The sequence below is a fragment of the Simochromis diagramma genome, unplaced genomic scaffold, assembly GCF_900408965.1.
Source record: "Simochromis diagramma unplaced genomic scaffold, fSimDia1.1 OVJJ01000021.1, whole genome shotgun sequence".
In the NCBI taxonomy this organism is placed as follows: Eukaryota; Metazoa; Chordata; class Actinopteri; order Cichliformes; family Cichlidae; genus Simochromis; species Simochromis diagramma.
In genome coordinates this window covers 378,050-402,937 of record NW_024387194.1, presented here as the reverse complement: position 1 = coordinate 402,937, position 24,888 = coordinate 378,050, and the positions used below count along the sequence as shown (strand labels likewise).

General features: G+C 44.0%; 1 protein-coding gene across 1 annotated transcript; it reads right to left on the bottom strand.

The window, feature by feature from the left end:
• Positions 1-1,612: 1,612 nt before the first annotated feature.
• LOC120745223 (sodium- and chloride-dependent transporter XTRP3A-like) lies at positions 1,613-24,296 on the bottom strand. Its single transcript, XM_040049949.1, is given in 13 exon segments — positions 1,613-2,861; positions 9,077-9,242; positions 9,382-9,541; positions 11,761-11,962; positions 15,411-15,579; positions 18,216-18,457; positions 18,558-18,647; positions 18,649-18,669; positions 20,133-20,360; positions 20,473-20,564; positions 20,988-21,128; positions 22,531-22,758; positions 24,027-24,296. Coding segments are annotated over 12 exon segments (1,806 nt in total). The 5' UTR covers positions 22,655-22,758; positions 24,027-24,296; the 3' UTR covers positions 1,613-2,690.
• Between the last annotated feature and the right edge of the window lie 592 nt (positions 24,297-24,888).

The window sequence follows — 24,888 nt, the reverse complement described above, 5'->3', positions numbered from 1 at the left end:
GGCAAAAGACCTGCAACCGACACATAAAGGCTATCTCATCTCATCATCACATATGAAATATGCACGAACATTTAGATGCAACAAGGTCCATAAAAACAAGACACAGGAACAGACAAGACATTTTCATGTAAGGTCAGGAGTAGGGATGGGTATCGTTTAGGTTTTATCTGATACCGGTGCCAAACCGGTACTTTTGAAACGGTGCCGGTGCTCAAACGGTGCTTAAAGAATGGAGAACACAAAATTGGTCCAAAAACCTCTCATGTTCAGCTGTTTTTTTGTAAAAAGATAACAATGTTAGCCTTTTCTGCAGCTATGGGGCATATATGGTATCACTCTTGGCTGGAAGCAGTGCTTAAACTATGGAAAAAACACAAACTTTGTCCAAAAACCTCTCATGTTTAGCTGTTTCCCTCTTTTTCTTTGGTCATTTTAGCCTTTTTGGCCAGGGTGAAGGGAGCATCTGCCATCAAACAAGAAGACAGCCGCATGTAGCTATGATGATGTTTGCTAGTTCACCTTACCTGCATTAATGTAATAACATGGTTAGCCTACTCAACGTAAATTACACACGAACAACATTAAGCTACAGAGAAGAACGGCTGCTGCTGCATCATCATCCTCATCATTTCTGCTACACTGGCAGGGCTCGGGGCCAGGACTCTCCTCTTCGGGTTCTTGGGGGATGTTGTGAGGTCTCGCAGCAAGCTATCAAATACGGCGCATTTCTCGGCTTTTAAAAAAAACGCTATGCGTCGCCAGGTGTTTCATCGGATTTGAGGTGTTACCTCCTTTGACAGTATCAAAGTATCAGGTTAAAGCACTTGTTGCTGCTGAGTTTGCATATTTTGCTGTGAAGTACAGCCAGACTTTTGACCGCTTCGCCTTGGGCATTTTTAATCTGTAGCTCTGCTCTAAAAGAACGTACGTACCTGGACCCGCCTACTATCCTCGGAAACGTAAAATGATTGGCTAGAAGTGCATCACAGCTCAGGGAAAAAAAGCACCGAAATAAAGCACCGAAATGTGCGCTGCTTTTCGGTCTGGTTACTACCGTTTATGTCAGAACCGGTGCCATCATGGCACCGGACACCGGTACCCATCCCTAGTCAGGAGTTTATTATGGAATTTACATTTGACTCCTACAGTCAGTTATGAATACCTGCAGGTGGCAGTATGCAAAAAAAGTCCAAATGATTACAAACATCACTCCATTGATGTTTGTAATGGTTAAAGGTCAACTGGTTTTATATAAGAAGCAGTTTCAAACTCGGTATTTACAGATGTACTGGGACAGAATCCATCAAGAAAAAAAGAGACGTCTGTCTTCTAAAAGACACACACGCACATAAATGTCTTACTTCTTTAATCAAAACCCCCCAAATAAATTTCAGATGAAGCTGAAAGACAACATAGTGACTTACAAGATGCTTTATGTCCAAGAAAACTAACAGTTCATCATTTATTTACTCACTGGCACAAAAAGCAAAAATCACACTTTTGATTAGTCCAATTATTCGGTCATTCGATGACACATATCCAACAGTATAAACACATTTGACATATTTGGGAATGTACAAAGAAATTTTTTTTTTATTACAATTGTGTTTTGGCACAGCACTATTGGCTCATACAGGTATTTTGGTTCACAGTGAGCTGCCAGCCCTTTTAAAATGAATAAAAAACTAGTTATCAAAAATCCTGTAGAAAGCAGATAATTCGTACACACATAATTCAGTGCCAGCTCTAATTCGACGACAGGAAAACCCAATGACTGATATGTCCATCATATTTACCTTAAAGAAAGAAAGAAAGGAAATCAGCCGATGTGGTTTGATACGTCTCGGCTTTCTGTTGTGCAGTCCAACAGGTCCAGCTCGAGTCTTGAATCAAGTGTCATTTTTGGTAGTGATGCAAAAACACCACTTTGCTCAAAGATACTTCAAAACAGAAAGTAGGACCTCTGTAATGAGATTGTTGTCACAGGCTCTAATCTAGCATGTGTGTGAGAATTTAACCAATCACTATTCTTATTAGACAGAAACAGGCGAGTACAAATAATTTAAAAAGTCCACTATAGTGCGATGTTATAGTGTGATAGGACAGGACTTCCTTTTTTGATACCTACGATATTTTAGTACTCACTTCTGTGCACTACTGCTTTAAAACATGTTTACAGTGTGTAAGATGGGAAAAAATGATTAAAACAATACATTTAAAACTCATAGTAGCTTATGTACATACATTCATAATACCGTACTACTATTTAGAAAAATAACGACAAACAAATTACCAAATTACAACTATATTTAAACATCTGACAGTCAGACAAACTACATCTGATAATGTGAGCAATAATGTTCCACAGCTGAGATTTAGAGGATATTCTTCTGAATGTACTGACAGACGTCTGACTTTAATACTGAGACAAATAATACAACAGATTCAAAGGAAATATGGAGAGTATTCTGAACAAAGAAGGCCTGTGTCTGATGTCGCCTAAGCTGTTACTACGGCAACACTGGAACGACGTCGTTTTTGCAGACAAACAGTCCAAAAGGGCCGTCGCTAAGGTGAAACTCAAATCAAACACCACACACTCTGGATTAGGTAAGAAATACTGTACTCCTGCTGCTCAGCTGAAGTGCAGATATGGAGAGGTCCAGGAAGCAGGACAGGAGGTTTGGTCCCTACACTGACACTGTGCTCACAGCAGATGGACGCTTTTCAGAGGCTCGATCTTTCCTCTTCCTGCAGAAGGCATACAGAGCTGTGAGGGGCACACAGCTGACTGACGACACCAGCAGCAGCACGATGAAGACCTGACCAAAGACGGGGTACTCCGTCACTGCTGATTCACCCTGGGAAGCCACACATACAGTTCACCATTAGCAGAAACTTTTGCTATCAACGCTACAGTCTGTAGAGCGGTACAGCTGCAAACATATCCAGATCCTAATCTTGGTAAGGACTCATAACTATGTGAAAGGTATGGCTGAATAAAAATGTCATCACTGATGTTCAGTTTGACGAGTGTGGATTCTGCTTGTACAATAATATCACGTGTCCATCCAAATCACAACACGTTATAAATAAAATTGTAGAATAAAATAAGATAATATGACAGTGCAGTTTAAAAATAAATTTGCTGTTACACTGGATTACTCATTTACACTCCAGCCAACTCTGCCAAAGTAGTATCCAATGTCATCACTAACATTGTGTCAGAAGGGTGTTTTTCCTGTTTCTGATTCATTTAATTATACTTTTTTGACTGCTAATTTTCAGTTTGATCTCTGTGTACATGGATGGCATCAAACTTCCTTCCCTATATCAAAATATCCCCGTGCTTCCAAGAATTCTGTCTGATTAGGATTTTGGTGGAATTCAAACTCTTGAATGATAGATTTGCTTCAGTCTGTTATTGTTAATAACATTTTATTAATCACCGACTCAGGTGGCTCAGCTGTGCTCCTGCTTCTAGATTTAACTGCAGCCTTTTGTCAGGGTTCCTGGGTCGGTGACCCAGTATTTTCAGTTCATGTTCACTGTTTATCTACTGCCTGTTCCACTTCCTGTTTTATTGTGTTAGCCTTGGTCTGTGTGCATTATGTTCAGTCCTCTTCCCATTAGTTCATTATGTTCAGCTGTGTACTCACCGATCTCTCATTATCATTATCGCCAGTCTGTGTATTTAAGCCCTCTGTTTCTACCCATTCACTGTCGTGTCATTGATGATGTCGTTCAGTTCCGTTAAGTCAGCCAGCCATTCAGTCGTCCAGCCAGCCAGCCATTTTCTACCTCTGTTCTGTTCATCCACTCCTTATAATAAACCTTCACCAGTCTTCACCTACCTGCGAGTCCTGCGTTTGGGTTCCTTCCTCCTCGCCTCCACACAACGCCTGACAGAATGACACGACCCGTGCCATGAAGACACGTTTGGAACCCAGCGGACTCGGACCTCTATGAGCGGCAGGAGGTAGCGCTCTCCTTGTGGGCGGAAAAGCTCAAGGAGAGACAGCGGCTCTTCGCGGAGCGAGAGCACGTCTTCGAGGGCACTCGCTTGGCTCTGGGCGGACCTCGGAGACGCCGCGTTCCCCCACCTGCTGCCTCACCTGCACCGGAGCATCTGCCGCGGAGAGTGGACGTTTCACGCCGCGCTTCGGCCGCTCCCTCTCTTGCCACTCCGCTCCACGCTCACACATCACCTGCCTCATTCACCGGACCTTCAACCTCGCCACGGCACAGCGGCTCCGTCTTCCACCTCGGCTCAACAGAGGCTCCCGTGCCAGAGGCTCGGACGTGTACCCCGCCCGCTTCCTCCTCCCGGAGAAATCGGCGCACACGCCGCCATAAAATGGACTATTTCCAGCAATTCCCGGTGGTGAGTTCCAGTGCCTGTTTTCCACCCTCATTTGACTCTCCACGTAAACCCAATAATAAACCCATCTCTCATTCATGGGATGTTTCCCTCCTGGAGGATTCTGTGGACTGGGAAGATTTTTTCTGCTCTGCTCCCCCAAAGACTGTTCAGTCAAAGACTGTAAATAGTGGCGGCAGAAGGACCAGAATAAATCCAGATAGACCTGTCAGTAACACTCACCCAGTCATCATTTCCACTCCTATCAGTCAGCCGACACCCACACCTGTGCCCGCTCCCAGGACGAGGGCAGCTGTGACCCCGTATACCTCCACACCCACTTCTGTTCTTCGGGTGGGGGTGACTGGTGTCCAGCCACCTCCCGTGCCTGTCCCCGCACCTAGGCTGAGGGCGGCCAGGATCCGGCCTGACCCCCCTAGAGACTCAGCTGAGGCTCTCCAGCCAGTGCCCTCACGCTCTGGAGGCACGGAAGAGCCAATCAGTCCACCACTTCATCCACCTCCTGACCCAGCCTTTCACGCCCTCGCACTATCCCTCGTTAGATTAGCTTAACTGTCCCCTGCCCAGGCACCAGCCTTACTAGCCCAAGCCGTAGTTTTATCTCCGTCATTAGCTCAGCCATCGGCCACACCAACCTCAGCTCCGTCGTCAGCCTCGCCTACCTCTGTTCCTCCTTTAGCATCCCCACTCCAGTCAGTTCCCTCACCTGCTGTTCAGCTTCCAGCCCAGTCAGTTCACTCACCTGTAGCTCAGTCTGCTCCCGTCCAGTCACCTGTAGCTCAGTCTGCTCCCGTCCAGTCACCTGTAGCTCAGGCTGCTCCCGTCCAGTCGCCTCCGGTCCTCCAGTCAGAAGTCCAGTCGTCCGTCCACCATCCTGTTCAGTACCCAGAGCCTGCTGTGAGCTACCCTGCTGCTCAGCCAGGGGTTTCCGCACCCGCTGGCCCGGCCGCTACTCAGCCAGGGGTTTCCGCACCCGCTGGCCCGGCCGCTCCTCAGCCAGGGGTTTCCGCACCCGCTGACCCTGCCGCTCCTCAGCCAGGGGTTTCCGCACCCGCTGGCCCTGTCCTGTGTGTGCCAGGGGCTCCAGTGCCCACTGGTTCTGAGACAGTTTTCGCTGGAGGGCCCGAGGAGCCCGTCCGGCAACCTTCCTCGTCAGCTGGGGGTTCAGGAGAACCGCACCAGCCTCATGCCTCGTCAGCTGGAGGGCCCGAGGAGCCCGTCCGGCAACCGTCCCCGTCAGCTGGGGGTTCAGGAGAACCGCACCAGCCTCATGCCTCGTCAGCTGGAGGGCGCCAGATGGCGGCCCCGTCCTGAGGCCCGATCCAGCCATCAACCCTGCGGCTGCCTCGCTGTCACCTAGCTCTGCTTCTGCCTCGCCTGGTCCGGCCTCAGACTCTGCCTCGGCCCTCTGCCTCGCCTGGTCCAGCCTCAGACTCGGCCTCGGCCTCTGCTTCGCCTGGTCCGGCCTCAGACTTGGCCTCTGCTTCGCCTGGTCCGGCCTCAGACTCGGCCTCTGCTTCGCCTGGTCCTACAGCTGCTCCTCAGTCTCCGCTGGCTCCCGTGCCGCCTCCTGCAGCTGCTCCTCGGCCGCCTTCTCCTCGTCGCCGGCGTGGTCGACCACCGGACCGCCTTCGCCTGAGTGGCTGCCGTTGCCTTCCGCACGGCCGGCCCCCGGACCGCCTTCGCCTGAGTGGCCGCCGTTGCCTTCCGCACGGCCGGCCCCCCGAACTGGGTCCACGTCGCCGCCGTTGCCTTCCGCACGGTCGGCCTCCTGAACTGTGTCCACGTCGCCGCCGTTGCCGTCCGCACGGTCGGCCCCCTGAACTGTCTCGTCTTGGCCGCGGACCACGCGGCCGCCCACCGGAACAGTCTGATCTCGACCACCGCAGCCGCCCACCGGACCGGCTCAGTGGTCGCTGCTGCCTTCCACGTGGCCGCCCACCTGGACTGTCTCGTCTCGGCCTCGGGCCGCGTGGCCGCCCGCCTGAACTGTCTCTGTGTGGACTCCGTCCCTCCGTCCTGGGCCCCCTCCGCCCGCCCTGTTCTGGTTTTTTTCTTTTGGCCGTCGGGTGCCGGCCTTTGACGGGGGGGGGGGGTACTGTCAGGGTTCCTGGGTCGGTGACCCAGTATTTTCAGTTCATGTTCACTGTTTATCTACTGCCTGTTCCACTTCCTGTTTTATTGTGTTAGCCTTGGTCTGTGTGCATTATGTTTAGTCCTCTTCCCATTAGTTCATTATGTTCAGCTGTGTACTCACCGGTCTCTCATTATCATTATCACCAGTCTGTGTATTTAAGCCCTCTGTTTCTACCCATTCACTGTCGTGTCATTGATGATGTCGTTCAGTTCAGTTAAGTCAGCCAGCCATTCAGTCGTCCAGCCAGCCAGCCATTTTCTACCTCTGTTCTGTTCATCCACTCCTTATAATAAACCTTCACCAGTCTTCACCTACCTGCGAGTCCTGCGTTTGGGTTCCTTCCTCCTCGCCTCCACACAACGCCTGACACCTTTGATACCGTTGACCACAGTAATCTGATCTTGCGATTGGAGCAATGTGATATCAAAGGTATCCCTTTGGAATGGTTTAGGTCCTACCTCTCCGAGAGGACTTTGATGATTTTACGTCCTCCACAGCTCCATTTACTTGTGGTGTCCCGCAGGGTTCCATATTAGGCCCAATTCCCTTTTCAATCTATATGCTCCCCCAGGCCTAATTTTTAGGAAGCATAATATCTGCTTTCACTCTTACGACATCCAGATTTATCTTCGGATAATAGAAACACCACTCCCATGGAATCTTTATTCAAATGCCTTGACAAAGGTAAAACCTGGATGGTCTCAAATTTTTTTACCTTTAATGAGACAAAACTGAAGTAATTATTTTTGGACCAAGCTGTAACTTTTATGCCCCAGATTAATTAGCTATACGCTGGTGTCAGTCCAGTCTGGCACGGCTTCTACTCGTACACAACGCTGCAGCCGGCCTCTTGACCCGTGTAAGGAGACAACATATCACCGCGGCGCTCGCCTCTCTTCATCGGTGCGTTTTAGAATTCAATTTTAAAATCTTTTGACTTATAAAGTGCTAAATGGCCAAGCAACAAACTATTTGTCTGACCTTTTGCAGCTTTACACGCCCTCTAGAGCCTGAAGATTTTCTTGAAAAACAAAGGAGGGCCTAACAAAAAGAAGTCTGGGAACCACTGCTATACTGCATGAGAGTTACCATTTTTTTATTCAAATCTTCCTACCTGTTTGATGATGTTAATGTTATTGTTTAATTATTACGTTGTACAGCACTTTGGTCAACTCTTTTTTGTTATTAAATGTGCTTTATAAATAAATAAATGAAATGACAGATACTTGTTCTTCATTGAACATCCCCAAACTGTTGCCACAAAGTTGGGATCATAAAATTGTCCAAACTGTCTTGGTATGCTGAAGCATTAATGGAATTTTGCAGGAACTAAGGGGCTGAGCCCAGCTCGTGGGAAACAACCCCACACCATAAACTGCCCCACCCAAACGTTACACGGTACCTGTCTCCTAGTAACCACCAAAACAGACTGGTCCATTGGATTGCCAGACATTCAGCAAGCTTTGAGATCACTGCTTCAGGCACTTTGCACTGCGCTTGGATGCAGCTTCTCGGCAGTGGAAATAACAATAATAATGGATTGCATTTATATAGCGCTTTTCGGGACCCCTCAAAGCGCTTTACAATGCCACTATTCATTCACTCTCACATTCACACACTGGTGGAGGCAGCTACAGTTGTAGCCACAGCTGCCCTGGGGCAGACTGACAGAAGCGAGGCTGCCATATCGCGCCATCGGCCCCTCTGGCCAACACCAGCAGGCGGTAGGTGAAGAGTCTTGCCCAAGAACACAACGACCAGGACAGAGAGCCCAGGGATCGAACCGGCGACCTTCCGGTTACAAGACGAACACCCAACTCTTGAGCCACGATCGCCCAAATGGAAACTCATTCCATTAATCTCTCTGTGCAATGTTCTTGAGTTAGTCTGAAGGTTATGGGATATCTGGAGGTCTGTAGAGATTGACTTTGCAGAAAGATGGCAGCCTTTGCACCTCAGCATCCGCTTTGTGATTTTATTTGGCCACTTGGTGGTTAAGCTGCTCCCATTCCCAGTCGCTTCCACTGTGTTATAATCGCACAAACAGTTCACTGTGGAATACTTCACACTGGAATTCATGGAGCTCCTGAAAGCGATTCATTGTTGCTCATGAAACAACAAATCTTGATCTTGAGCACAGTTTGGGTAAAAAAAAACTATTACATGATAATTATGTGCAATTTAAAACTTCAGATCAATACTGTAGGAGGAGTACAGATTCTTGTTGGATGGCAGACGGACTTTGGTCCTTTGGCTGGATGAGCTAATGAAAAAAACATTTCCTTTACTTTTGCTTCTTGATTTGTTGAGCTATTTGGAAGTCGTCGATTCACAGCATCATTTAAATCTAAACGATCCTATTTAATAGTGCACTACGCCATCTTTTTTGCCATTTTCCACCAGACTTTTCCACTCATTTCCTTTTTGGAGTGCACGGTATCACAGGAGACTTTGTTAAACATGACCTAACCCAAACCTTCAATAATGATAATCCATACTGTCTGTTGAGGAGAAAGAAAAAATGTCTACACGTCGGGAATATTGAAAGCAGAACTCACCAGCTCTTTATTCCATGCTTGGTAAGTGGGTGTCCCTCCTTGGATGCAGTTAATGATGTAAAATATAAAGAGGCCAATAAGGAGCAAGGGACTGGTTACTGCCCACATGATTTTCCAGTACCAGTTGGGACGATGACCAAGCATGTCTTCTATGTCTTTTTCAAACCTAAAGAGAGTAGAAAACATGCTCGTATCGATTATTGAATTTTACAGCAGTAGAGTAGTAGTACATTATTTATAGCCAGAACAAAAAGGTTTTAATCTACAGTAACAAATGTGGACACAATCACAATGACAGCACATACCTCTTAATTCCATAGATGTAACTAACAGCTATGACCTCAATGAGGACGATGAACAGCAAAGAGAAAGTGGCTGCGTAGTCGTTGAATATGGTAAACCAGTAATTCCCTGAGGTGGTGGTGAAGCCCAGGCCCAGCAGCAGACAAAACACACACACCAAACCTGCAAGAAAAGCTCAGTCACTGGTGCACCAAATTACAACACCAGTCACAATGAGCTGCTTTATACGGAGGAGGATTAGGGCCACTGGGGGAAAAAAGGGGGCACATCCTTTTTTCACTTCTTTTCAAGAATTCTGATAAAAAAGTCAGAATTCTGACTTTTTTATCAGAATTATTTTTTTCAGAATTCTGGATTTAACAGGAAGCCAAAACAGGAGAAATCTGCTCTCTCTTTCTAGTCCCTGTCAGGACTCTTGCTGCAGCATTTTGGATCAGCTGAAGGCTTTTCAGGGAGTTTTTAGGACTTCCTGATAATAATGAATTACAGTCGTCCAGCCTGGAAGTAAAACATGCATGATCTAAATTTTAAGCATCACTGTGAGACAGGATATTTCTAACTTTAGAGATATTGCACAAATGGAAGAAAGCAGTCCTACATATTGGTTTAATATGTGCATTGAAGGACATGTCCTGGTCAGGTGGCTGCAGCCTGGCCCTGTACCAGGAGCGGCTCAGCTGTTGAACACGGTGTTCCCAGAACGATTCGTGGAGGAGCTCCTGGCAACAGCGAAGTGGGTCTGCAGTCACTGGCAGGCAAGCCTTGAGGTTGCCATGACTGTTTAGCCAGTGGCAGGAGCTTGGCCGGTCCTGGCCCCAGAGGGCCCCAAGAGTCCCAGCACCGCCATTCTTCTCCAATAATCTTTTTTGTTCTGTTGTGTCTCGGCATCTCCTGCTATGGAACGGAGTGGCCCGGGTTCAGTAAGTTAATGGGGCAGTGCGCAGTGGTGCATTCACAGCTGGTAGAGGCATGCGGTGTCTCTGCTGCACTCAGCTATGGTGTGGGGCCATCCGACACTGATTCTGGGGGACGTAGCAGGGCCTTCACAGGAGATCATGTTGGTTCCAATAGGTTTTCCACCGCAGCAGTGTCATAATAACACCCTATACTCAGCCTTTGACCAAGTCATGAAAACTGATGGTCAAACAGTGTGCCCTGATGTAACAGTAATGCACTTTGTGTTCATTGGAGACAGATTGTGTCGAGTGACTGAGACACCAGAAGAACACAACCAGTTTCAAGTGTTGAAAAGCTGGCGGGAAAAACACAAACACAGATGGCTGTAACGAGCCACCCGAAAAATCATTTCGGCTGCTCACATAATAATAATGGATTGGATGTATATAGCACTTTCCAAGGCTTCATTCATTGACTCTCACACACTGGTGGAGGCAGCTACAGGTGTAGCCACAGCTGCCCTGGGGCAGACTGACAGAAGCGAGGGTGCCATATCGCACCATCGGCCCCTCTGGCCATCACTAATAGGCGGTAGGGTGAAGAGTCTTGCCCAAGGACACAACGACCAGGACAGAGAGCCCGGTGATCGAACTGGCGACCTTCCAGTTACTGATGCGCTTCCCAACCCCCTGAGCCACAGTCGCCCATGGGATATGATAAAACTCTGGAATCGAATCATGGCCTGATTCTACTGGCCGAGCATCTGGGAGGATGTGCAGCGATGGGGAGTGTCAGCTGGATAACCTTTGTGCCCGTTACCAATTATGAAGGTCGCGTTTGGTTATTGCAGCTAAATGTGTGCTGTAAATGCATAAATGCTCTGTATACCCCTGTCTCCTTAGTTAGATCATGTTCAGCTGTGTTCCCTCCTGTGGTGCATATTTATGTCTGCGCCTCCCACCGTCCTCTTCCTCCGAGCTGTGTGCTACTCCCTGTGTTTAGTTTAGGTTCCTGTGTTCCAGTTTAGTTTAGTTTTGTATTTCTGGCACCCAGCAATGAAGCTGTGTGTCTGTGCTTGGGTCCAATCCTGCCTGCTTCACACACCAACTATTATAAAGCCTTTCTGTTCTGAACACTCAAAGCTCTAAAAGCCAAATTCTCACACAGCGTAAAGCTCCTGGCATTCCCAGACATCTGCCTTCTCACAATGGTAGGACCATAAAGAATCACTTTGATAATATCTGCACGGCCTGTCGTAGGAAGTAGGAGCATCACAAGTTACTACTTTGAATTCTATTTAACTTTGTGCACTCAGCTGAAAACTAGTTTTATAGCTACAATAAACATAAATGCTGCTCTTTACCACAGTCAGTGTGTTTATAACCCAACCAGACAGACAGGAAAAGTGTGGCAACGGTCCAGTGAGAATACATAGCAGCAGAAAGTACGAAGACCTTCTCCACCAACATCAGTACGGATCTTACCACTGAACAACTCGTTGCTCATGCGGGACATAATCTTGAAATCACGTAACGGGGTGATGATGGCTGTAACGTTTCCCAACATGCTGCCCATTCCTAACAGCAGGAGCATGAAGAAGTACAGTACAGACCACAGCTGGGGCAAAGGCATGTTCTTAATGGCCTCACTGTACACTATGAAGGCCAGGCCTGTCCCCTCTACTGCCTGAAACAAAAATAACGGGAGTTTATAGTTGAAATAGAAACTGAATTTAGTGTCAGTGTTTTACATGTCAAATAAAATGACTTCAAAATGTCTCTTTATGAAGTATTATTCATACAGACACGCTTCACAGAGATCATTCATTCTTATAAAATACCTATAAGTGGATGCACATGCCACAACCTTATCTCAATAATTATAATTATAGTAAAGAGGCTTCATGTCTGTGAACATGGAGACGATGTACTGTATCATATATCATACTGATGGGGAACATGTTTCCTGCAGAAATATTATGCACAGTTTTCCAAAAATACAGTGTACTGAGGTGCTTTTAAAATTTTTGGTAATATAGTAAAGATTTTTAACCTAAATAAGTAATAATATTTTACAATTCAGCCAGGGTGGAGTGTAAATATGCAAAGTACCAACCCAGTATCATAGCAAAATGTGTAATAGACACGCCGGCCCACCGTGCCCACTTCACACTTTGCCTCTCTAAAACGTGAGAGAGACAAACATGCATGAGTTGCATTACTGCATGCAGAAATTGCATTACCAGCAGGGGGAGAAAATATATTTAAAGCCACAAAATCGTAACGTACAAAGTACATCCCAGGCTCCCAGCATCGTCCCGATTAAGCGGCTAATATGGATATACATGCGAATGTGTTAATATTGTTTGTTTAAACGCTTTCCTGTTATTATTTTCATGTTGGCTTGAAATCAGATATTTCCCTCTGCTGGTCCTGCAGCTTATTTCAACTTAATGCAACGTGTAGATTTTACGTTTTGGAGGCAAAGTGTGAAATGGGCACTGTGGGTCGGGGTGTTTGATATCGGGTTGTACAGACAGGCAGCAGCAGTGGTATGTTTAGTCATTAGCTACAGGTTTTTAATTAAATGGGCTACACAGAAAAATACACAAAAAACCACTGTGTGTTGTAACAGGAACAGGAAGTGATATAATACCACAGAGAGACCAAGTCTACAATAACACATTTGTGGTTTAAGCAGTCAAATTGAGTTGTTTGGTGTTGTTGGTTGGATGGACGGATGATTAAAGAAACAACACATACTGAGAGTTAACAAACAGGGGCCTGAGGAGCATGTTATTATTTTATTATTATTATTATTATTATAAATGATTATTCTTTTGATCAGCTTGGTCAAACACTGCTGCTGGATGGCATTCAAACTTCCAACCAGGATCTGTCAGTGTGGTCGTGCCGGTCACTGGCATGAACAGCAGACTCAAACTAACCCCACACGTGTTCAGCCCTGCAGGCAGCTTCTGTCCTGGCTCTTTGACACAGTGTTTAGAGTTTTATTTTGGATTCATGATTCTTTCCTTTACATTCAGAAGATGATTGAAGTTCAAACTTCGTATGGTTTAGTCTTGAGTTGAGTTATTTTAGTGTCTCTGGGTTTATCGGTCTTTCATGGTCTCTTGTTTGATATTATTAGGTTCCTTCTGTGTCTTTGTCACGCCTCTGTTTTTCTCTTCTCAGCCTCTCCTGTGAAAGTCAGTCTCGTCTCCGTGTTTATTTACCCATCTATTTCATGTCTCTGTGTCTGTCCCTCAGCTCAGTCATGTCTCTGTCTGGTCTGCGTTCTGTCTACCTGTCTATGTTTCCTCTCTTGTCTTGTTTCATCCTTTGTCTCTCCAGTCTGTCATGTATCTGTTTATCCCTAGTCCCAGTGTCTAGTTCACGTCTTAGTCTGGGTCTCAGTGTGTGTTACTTCCCATCTTATTTGTCCCTATGTCCTTATTTGTACTTATGTCTGTCTCTTTGTTCAGTTTTACTTCCTCTGTGTTCCCTGGTGTGTTCCATCTCCCTAATTATGTCGTGTCTTTAAGTCTCCAGTGTCACATCGCTGTCATACATCCCCTCATGCTGTGTGCTCTATTTTTGCATTTCTCCCTAGTGTCCATGTAAAGAGCTGAAAATAGCTATCTGTTAAAACATGGCATTGAAAACAAACAGAGAAAACTGCCAAACTTAAAGTTTTTCGTTTGTTTGTTTATGTTTGTATTTGTTAACCTGTCATTTAAACGTTCTTGTTGGACTGTGGCAGTTTCAGGTATTAAAATGCTATTCCACATCTGGACACTAGAGGGTGCGTAGTGTTTTTGTAGTTTAGTTAGTACCTCGCAACAACAAATTGTATTTGATTTAATTTGAACTCCAAAGTGAAGGAGGAGATCATTAAGATGAAGAACTAAAATAAAACTGTAAGAGAGACGGCAAAAACTTAGGAGTGGTCAAATCAGCAATCTGGTACACCTGGTTACCTTTATCAATGCATGTACAGAGGCTTTATAGGAAAGTGCAAACTACCGTATTTTTCAACCATAAGGTGCACCGGATTATAAAGTGCATTGAGGTAAACAAAACAGTCAGATAAGTCAAACTTTACTCAACTCATTCTTCTTGCTTCCTCCACTTCCCTACCATTGATTCATTAATGCTGAATTCTCTCCAGCGGCTCTATTCCCATGTTGTTGCAGTATATTAATGACTAACCTCGTGTTGTGGATGGATTATCTCAGTTGTTCTCCTGACTGAAGTTTGGTCTGTTTACAGCATCCTGCTATGCGATTGCATTTGTCTCTAACCATCAGGAACCCTCACGTTAACTTTTATCGAGTGGAAAAATTTAGTGTTCATCCTTTTAATAAATCCTGTTTTCATGGATGCCTGGATGTTAAACTTAACAACGCTGATCATTTTATTAAAGATGAAAGAATTTAGACAGTTTTTAACTCTCAGTGATGCTGCAGTGTTCGTTTGACTTTGGGACCTGAAGCAGACGGAGTTTAGGACCCAGATTACACCGTGAGGCTCCTGACTACGGTAGTCCTAATGCTCCAACAATCCATCAAGCGCTGCGGCTTCATAGCTTACCGAAGTCGGACTTAAACATTTTTGACAGATTTCTGAGCGCCATGTACCACATAAAATCGGTTCGAGGTCAGTAAGCACAACCAGAATTCATACATAAGGCGCACTGTCGATTTTTGAGAAGATTAAAGGATTTTACGTGCACCTTATAGTGTGGAAAATACGGTAGTGGTTACCCTCAAAACAGAAAGGGCAGATTAGATTGTCAGAAAACATCTAAATAGCGTGCACTGTTCTTGGACAGACAAAAGGAACAGCTCATGATCTTAAGCTTTTTTAAATTGCAGTGGTATGTGCATGTCAATCACATCGTCACTGTTTTATTTAAAATATACTGGGGTAGTGTACAGAGGCCAAATGACAGAAATTGTGTCATGGTCCAGAAACGTATGGACCTGACTGTACGATCAGACTCTGGGTGACAAACGTTGATCATTTATCGTTTCTCTTTTTCTTCCCGATTTAAGTAACTTCCAACTTTCCATTATTTTATAACTGAGTAGTGTTTCCTGTGTGGTTACTGTATGTAGATGAGTGTAACTCACTGTGTCTAGTTCCTTTTCCAGGTTGCACTCTCCCTCTCTTACTTTGTCAGCAATTTGGGCAAACTGCTCTGGATATGTTGTGTTCAGCTTCTCAGTCCACTCGAGAACGCTGTCCATGCTGATGGCGTCTTCTGCTAGATCAAAGGTATTTAGCAGCAGAAGGCGCATTCTGAAAACAAAGAAAAAGGAGCACAAATTAACCCTGACCTTCAACAATGATTGCACAGGCCATTTTGCAACCTGTTGAACTTAAGACGTATTTCACAAAGTGTTTCCTTTATTAGACTGGGAACTGATGTGATACTGAACTAAGTTTACAGTCCACTTGTGTTTTTGCGGCAGATGAGAGACAGTTTTAACTGTTTTTGTTCTTAGTTGTTTCAACTGCAAAAACCAACCATTTCATTCTTACTTTTTTGTATTACTTTTGTAAAATCATTGCATTTATTCACTTCATGTTTTGCTGCCAACCACTGGCAGGTGTAGTGAATGACACTTATGTTAATGAAAAACAATGTTCTGTTGGGTTTTGGCATTCATGTGGATGGTGCTTTGACCCCTACCACATACCAGCCCCCCACCACTAACCCCCAACTACTATCAACTCCAATCCCCCCCATCCACCCAACCCTCCACCACACCACACCACAGATATTTGTTCAGAGTTGTTATGTCTTGTTATTAAGTGATCTAACACTGGACACATGTTCTGTATACCAGATTCTAGGTCCAAAGTCCTATTGTGCAAAAGAAAGAACATTTCTGGGTTTTTCTTTTCAATGATAAAGCAAAGCAACATGCTATGTTGTTAAAGTACCAAATTACTCAACTGACAGAGAAATGCACACAGCCTGTTTTCAGAATGCAGTGACAGACTATTCTCTCGATGAACATGGTGTCAGCTGTTATCACAACATACAGCTTAATTTCAATGTAATCTTTATTGGAGAAGTGCAAAATGTACACTGGTGTCGTCATTTTCAGATAAGTTTTGTTGAGCTTGTCTGTAACTTTGTTAATAATGTAACAGAATCAAAACCATACTCTTTCCTCATCCTCACCGGGTAGTTTTTGTTCTCCAAGCCTTATGCTAACCTCTAAATCTAAACATAACCAAGTAGTTTCGGTTCATCAACCTAACCAAACAATGACTAAACCGCAGTTTTACAATGGTCCCAAACAACTGGTCCAGGCATTACTCGAGCGTCCTGGTTGAACGATTGATGTGTTTGTACCACCTCACCTTGATCCTAAAGAAGACTTTTTAAAAATGGTTTCAATGTAAAAGCACTAATACATGTCATTGTAGAAGCACTTGCATGAAGATGTTTAGATGACAGTAATAAACACTGTTCATTTGGAGCCCTTGTTGCACTTCCATAAGCTTGTGATCTCACAACTTTGCAGCCACTGGTCTCAGACATTGCCCTAGCATGGCCAACCAGGACCTACTCTCCATCCCTGAGCAGCTGCATCACCGACTGCTATTAACTTCTTGCTAGAGTCGCTTTAGCTAACTAACACTAAAATGTCTCAGCGACAAACAAAACTCACCAAATGTTCAGTTGTTGGCTGCGAGCGCAAACACAGACGTCTTCACGCACTCCCGGCATCTGAGGAACTGAAGACCCAGTGGATTACTTTTATTTTGATGCAATGTCCCCACAACAATAGGAAAATCCATTGTGTTTGGCTAATGGCTAATGTGGCTAATGTTACTGTTAGCTTTGATTTTATGCCCACAGGCCAGAGCTATGTTTAAACTGTAGTCTAGGGTCCAAGTGAAACAACAAACCAAACAGATTTATATGTCTCTACGCTCACTTATACTGTTTGTTTTGTTTTGGTTTATTTCATTTCTTTCATCAAAGTCAGTCAGATTTAAGACTTCTATGACGTATTTAAAACCACTCTGAATGAAAAGAAAACCCAAGAAAAACAAAACTAAAACCTCAAATGCTTCCGGGTTTGGGGCACCAGCTGTTTTGATTTTTTTTATAACCTTAAAACAAACTCATCCTTGGTATTATCTCCAACAAGCTAATGTAATGTGCACGGCTAGTCCAAAAAGCTGATGTAGACTGCCTTGTTTGACCTCCATACAAATGCGTTTGCAGTTTCATGGTCCGGGAATGCTGAATTATGCTGAATTTAAAACTTTTCCTGCTCAAGACATAAATGTTGCTGACCCTACTGTGCTGATGTGGATAGTATTGATATGGGATTAGCTTGGTGAATGGTTTAAAAATAATAGCTGACACACGTTATTTTCACAAATATCATAACAGAAAAAAAATCCCCATGTCTTATTTTCTCTAAGATGAGAAAAAAGATTTATTCAAGATATTGTGATGCCAATTAAGGCCAATAGTTTACTCACTCTGCCTTAAATATTGTCGTTTGCAGCTTGTATTGTTAACCAGAAGTCATTTACAAGTCATTTTCTATGCCAGTGTTTTACACTGTTACAATCCTGATCTTATAATTGTAACATCATATCACAACATGCAAATTTGGCTGTTTTGACATATAAAATACTGGTTCAAAGATAAAGTTTGTGGTATTTTTTATGTTACTCAGTTGGATTTGAGGCCACAAAGAGCCTCTTTAAAAATGAGCTAGTATAACAGCATGTTACAAAGCATGTGTGATATTCTGAATTTTGGAAATTGAAGTACACATGCCTGGATTTGTAATAACTTGTTGAACCGCATAATATATCACGCCTATAGGGACACACCTGTAAATTTACAGGCTTGCTTGCATGTGTAGCGGGAACCCTGCATTAGCACAAAACATACATACCTGTCCAGGCAGTTCTCGTAGTTGAGAGTAGCCTTGAAGCCATAGATGGCAAAGGTGACGATGCTGGCAAAGATAGAGGTTCCACTGTTGATAATTGAGACAAGGATGGCCTGGTTCTGAAAGTTGTTGTTGTGCTGGTTGTAGCTAGCAAAGGCTATTAGTGAGCCAAAACCCAAACCGAGGGAGAAAAAGATCTGAGTGGCTGCATTGATCCACGCTCTAGGATTGGCAAGTTCAGCCATCTAAAAGCAGACAAATGTACATACACATAAAAGATAAACCCCTCTAAGTATGAAACCTGAAGAGCCTTATCTGCGTAGCACATTTCCTAGACACTCTTACCTTGGGTGTGAACATGTATTTGAGGCCATTGATGGCACCATGAAGAGTCACACCCCGAATCAAGTAGATAAACAGGACCAGATAAGGGAAATGTAGCTGTGAAGTACACCACCTGTAGAAGCCAACCAGCACAATCATAGAAAAGTTCAAATGTGTAAGTGCGATGATGGAATGTTAATGAATTTTATCATAACTTGGTAACTTTGTGTTACAGTATTTTTTTAGTTAGGCACTAGGGTCTGCTGGTTTAAAAAATATTTGTAAATTACATTCACCAAATCCTCCATTAGGTACACATTGCTACTAATGGGGTATAGCCCATATGCTGTGTGGTATAGAAGGCTTGTTAATATTGCTCAGAGATTTTGGTGGATATTGACATAACATCACACAGTTGCTGCTGTTGGTCCATATCTAGGAACATCTCCACTTCCACCACACCGCAAAGAACTGTGCTAGATTCATATTAAGCACAGTGAACTGAGAGAACTAATTACTCATAACCATCTCACAGATGGAACATTCTGTACAGGCACTTTTTATACTACTGTTAATAAACTTAAAACAGTTAACTGTTACGGTTACTTAAAAATTGACCCAGCAGTCTTAGCCAATTATAGGCCAATCTCCAATCTTCCTTTTATCTCAAAAAAATCTTAAAAGAGTGATTTTAAAAGACAAATGGTTTATTTGAAGAGTTTCAGTCAGGTTTCAGAGCTCATCACAGCACAGAAACAGCTTTAGTGAAGGTCACAAATGATCTTCTTATGGCTTCTGACAGTGGACTCATCTAATGTTACTGTAAATGGAGAGTCCTCTTCACACACTGAGGTTAATTATGGAGTTCCACAGGGTTCAGTGCTAGGACCAATTCTGTTTACATTATACATGCTTCCCTTAGGCAGCATCATTAGAAGACATAGCATACATTTACACTGCTATGCAGATGACACCCAGCTCTATCTGTCCATGAAGCCAGATAACACACACCAATGAGTTAAACTGCAGGAATGTCTTAAAGACATAAAGACCTGGATGGCCGCTAACTTTCTGCTTCTTAATTCAGATCAAACTGAGGTTATTGTACTCGGCCCTGAAAAGCTTAGAAATATGGTCTCTAAGCAGATTCTTACTCTGGATGGCATTACCTTGGCCTCCAGTAACACTGTGAGGAACCTTGGAGTCATTTTTGACCAGGACGTGTCCTTCAACGCACATATTAAACAAATATGTAAGACTGCCTTGAGTGGTTTTCAGCTTTGTGCTCCTTGTTTTTGTGTTGATATGACTTTTTAAAAAAAAAAGATATATGTCCTCATTAGGATTGGGAATTCTGTCATTCTGTGGGTCTGCAGCCTAAGATTTATACTGTTAACTTGTTATACTGTATAAAGCACTGTGAGTGCTCAGGCAGAGTTGAAAAGCGGTATATAAGAACTGGTTTGTTTACCATTTAATTATGTGACAATGCATTTACTTGGCATCAAAATTTATGAAGTGGCATTTTCATGATGGCGATTGTTGTGCTCATATCCACTTCTGATATGTATCACAGAAACTCGTGAGTCTCCTTACCTTTCCTGTTGACTTTACTCCTCGCACAATGAACAGGTAGGTTATTGCCCAGGCAAGCACGAGACACAGTGCCTGTCCTGTATGAATGCCTCCATTCTCTTCAATAGAAGAAGAGATGTTCAGTGTTTCCCTGTAGAAGAAATATTGGGTGGGTGTAGCCACCTCACACTCCTCTGTAGATCCCGTTCGGTTTGAATTTATGGGGCATACTGCCCAGGGCAGGACTGACTGCAATTGACATAAACATGAAGAGCAGCAGAGACGTGTTACATCCAAATGAGCTACAACAATGTAGCATGTGTTTGAAAAAATTGCAGTAGTTTGAAAATTAGCAGCTCACTTGAAATGAATGAAAGAGGTACCAGAAACTCCATGCATTGATGACGTTGTAATAGAGACAGAGATACACGGATGTCACAACGCTAGCAAGCCCTAAAACAGAAGAACAGCAAATAAAATCACCAATCTCACATTGACACTTGTTACTTGTTACCTGCTGTACTATTGTAGGGTACCTGCATATAAAGCGCCTCGAGGCAACTGTTATTGTAATTTGGCGCTATATAAATAAAATGAAATCAAATTGTCTACATAAAATTAAACTGTTCATTTGAAAGATTAAAACTTAAACAAAGCCCAGGTGTTTTTCATTCACAGCACTCTACAAAGTTCTGTCTGTAGCTCCTTTGCACAGACTCCTTTTTAGCTTCTTCTAATGCAACATTCAAACTGCTTACTGTTTTGACACCAGAAAGGCTCTCCTTGGTACTCCTTTATAACACCTCTAGTTTTCCAAAAGTGCAGCTAAAAGTGTGCGGTAAATGCATTGTGACTTCATTTTAATCAAGCACTTACCCAATCCTCCCAAATACGGGCTTATCGAAGTCCATGCCCCGATGCTACCTAAACGCATCTTCTGACCAATGGCGAGCTCCATGTAGAATAAGGGCAACCCCTCCAAAAGCAACATGATGAGATACGGGATTAAGAACCCCCCTGAAAGCATGAAGGGTGAATACAGTACAGATGTTATACAGTGGACAAATTTGCTATATAAACATCACCACAATTATAAATAATTATAAAAAATATGCAACCATAGCATTTTAAGAATCCCATGAGTGTAAACCAGAAGCACACTTTCTAAGCTGATAGGAGCCATATTAACCCTTGGATGCACAATCTACCAATACCTACCTACACTCTTCCACAAGTGGGGTCAGAAATGACCCCAAATAAAATCAATGCATTTTGCTATAAACTTGGTTTCCACTCTTTTCCCCTGTCTGTGTCCTCACCTGGTACTCTTGTGACCTTCAGGTGTTTTGCATAAGTGGCTGAGGACAAGCATTTCTAACTAACATTTTTATGGTGGTACCCTTCTGAGCAGTCTGGAGAATTACAGTGTGCCAACAAACCCCTGACCCAACTGGCACCAGTCTCCCTACTTGGCAGAAGACCATCTATCTGTGCTTGGCTATGGTCAACCTTGTATGTGTGAAACATCTTTTCCCGTTGTTCCTTCTGCAACGCACAGTGCGCTGAGTTTCTAATTACACTCACAAAGGTGATTTGTTGTCAAGACAAAAAGTGTTATGGTGTCAGTCACTAGCACAGTACTGTCGTACGTAGTAGGACGCTGAAAAATTCCACAGCCACACAGTAAATGAAGGGTGACGCACAGAGTCAGATTGTGGCAGTCAGAGAGAAACATCGGGACAAACACCCCCGGCACAAAGTGCCATAGGTTGGAAACATTTCCAGGGAAGAGCCGAAAACATTTTTTCTTCTTTAAATGTCTGAATGCTTGCGCTGCGTTTATTTTAGTTCGTCTTTAAATTGCGCACTCTCACTTAAACTTAAACTTAGTCTGTAAACGGAGTCTGTTTAAACAAGCCTACTTCGAAACCGCTTCTGATTATTATTATTTGCTTTTCGCTCCGAACGGTTAATGACCGTCATCTACTTTTATTATTGTTTTCAGCAGCGAGACAGCTGACAATAGTCAGGTAAGGATTCCATAGGAAATTTACCACGAGAACGCCCCGCCCCCTTTGATAAAATCTTAATCAACAACTCTTCACACCAATTAAAGAATATTAAGTTACTTACTTACAATTCAGTCAATGGTATTGAGAAAATTATAAACGGACGTTTACATGACACATGGCTGTAGTAACTGTCGTTTACCAGCTGAGGTGAGTAAAATCCGTTATGTACAACATCACTGCTTTCCACTGAATCTTTGAAGAGAGAGAGTGTATTGAGATTTTTCATTTCAAATCAAATACACTCTGTGCGCATCAAACATAATCATAAACCTGGTAACCTCCCTCGTACTTAAAGGCACAAGAAAGTGCTGCTCATGACTTAGTGTAAGAGGGTCACACGGACTTACCTCCGCCGTGTAATTGACAGAGGTATGGAAACCGCCACACGTTTCCCAGTCCGACTGCATATGATACACACGCCAGCACAAATTGAACGGGGCTGTCCCAGATGGGTCTTCCATCTTTTTCCATGACTCGGTCCTGTGTGTAGCCTCAGTGAGCCCGCAAAAGAATTAGTGTCCGCCGTGTGGGTGAAGCTGTGCTCAGCCTGAGCCTGGTTTATAAGCCCTCTGCGACTGTAGCGAAGGCGGAGCCAAAAGCTTCTGTTATTCAAAGTGTTAGTAAAGGGGGTGAGGCATGGAAAATAACCCAGGTGGATGTTTCTTTTATTTGATACATACATACTGCAGAGAGAGGGCGACACACAGAGACAGGGGCAAAGAAAAAGTCCTTAAGAAGCACAAGACTGAATAAATGTGTGTGAATGAGAGGGAGAGAGGTGTAACAGCCAAGCTGCAAGTACAGCTAGTGAAACCAGACCTGGGGTCAACCATTCAAAACAACTGACAGAGGCCAAGAGAGGTGAAGAAGAGAGTGCAGGCAGAGTGGGCTACAAATGAGAACATTAGCTCAGGTTGAGTGATTTGGAGGCAATATTAGAGAGTTAAGGTTGAAATGGTTCGGACATGTGCAGAGAAGGCAGAGTGGATGTAGTGAACAAAGAATGACAGCGATGCCAGGTAGGAAGGCGGGAAAAGACCTCAGAGGAGGTTCATGGATGTAGTTAAGGAGCACATGCAGAGGGCTGGTGTGACTAAAAAGGATGAAACAGGCAGATGGCAGGGGTCTCAAACTTGTTTTCATATGAAAAAACAAGCAAGAAAACTCCCACAAATATCTCCAAAAATGTAGCATTTTGTGTGTTTTTTAAAATTTCAAATATTGTTTAACAAGACAAAGCTGCCAATGTGAACACGCTTTTTTCTCACTTGTAACTAACCGAAGCCTTTCATTGAACTACCAAATAAACACATTGGTGCTCTGTGTGGCCACACACGTGGCAGCACTTCTGCCATCATTGTGTTCGGATTTAACAAAATCAAAATGCAGACATTAGTGTGATTTTGACTCTCTCACTGAACTAACACAGCCAATCCCTCAGCATGTTTGTGCTCTCTGCTCACGCTGCCTTCATATGAAATCATTTTTTAAAGAACTTATTTTAACATTGCACTCAACAACAAACAAATCCTCCCTAACAAAAAAAGTCACTTCACTGGCCAAATTGCATTTCTTCACGTCAATATACAGGCTGCAAGTAGGAGTGACGTGGGCTGCAACTGGTCCCCGGGCCGCGGGTTTGAGACCCCTGCCTTATGGTGTCCCCTAAAGGGAGCAGCTGAGAGAAGGAGAAGGACTACCACATGATGTCCTTTGTAGCACACATCACGCAGAGTTCCTTTTTTTGAGGGGGTACAGTGTCTGCAGTCTGCTATGATGAAATGAGCTGGATATGAAAAGTGAAAATGTTTGTTTACCAGTCAGACTGTGTTTCTGGTCTTACCTGTGGACACTGAGTGAACGATCACAAATATACGTGGTAAGGCCATACAGATCGAGCAAGGAGGCTGGGAGGGGCTCAGATCAGAGGTACTGCTCCTCCACAGCAAAGTGGGTGTTAAGATCGTCAAACAACAGACTGGGCTCTCCTTCAGCTCCTGTGCAGAGCTGATTGTTGAATATGTGCAGACAGCAGCATGTTTCTGTCTCTCCTGACGACCGTCAGGACAGTAACACCAAATTACAAAAATGCTTGCACTCAATATCTCCTCATTAACAAACTTTTAACTGAAGATGAATCATTGAGGAATGAAGATGTTCTCACAGTATTCTTCACTCACTGACTGCCTGTAGTTTCTAATATCTCAGTTTGTTACTAACGCAGCTGCTGTCCACACAATAAAAGAAACAGGATTAAAATAGCAAAGCCCAATGTGCTAAAACCAACTGTGGACATAATTATATACGTTTCTACAGGACTGAGGGAGTTATTACTAAAGACTGTGACTCCTTCAATGAGTTTCAGTCTTTCTGGGGTTTCTGAACTGATGTCTCTCTCAGTGAGTCAACAGAACGTCTGCCATGGGACAGCTGTGATGAAAGAAAGGGAGGACATTTCTCCAAAACCAAGACCCAAGATACCCGGCTTGGTCCTGATGCTCTTCCTCTGCAGGGTGAATGTTGATAATAATGTGGACTCTGGATCCTGTTATGAAATGAACAGAAAAAAATGACACAAATTTCAGCTGATTGCACTGCTGAGTACACTCGGCCAGACACGGACAATCAGGTTGTATGAGTCCGGTGGACCACCTGACTCATACAGGCTCCTCCACACAGTCCTCATTCATAAAGTGCTTTACAGA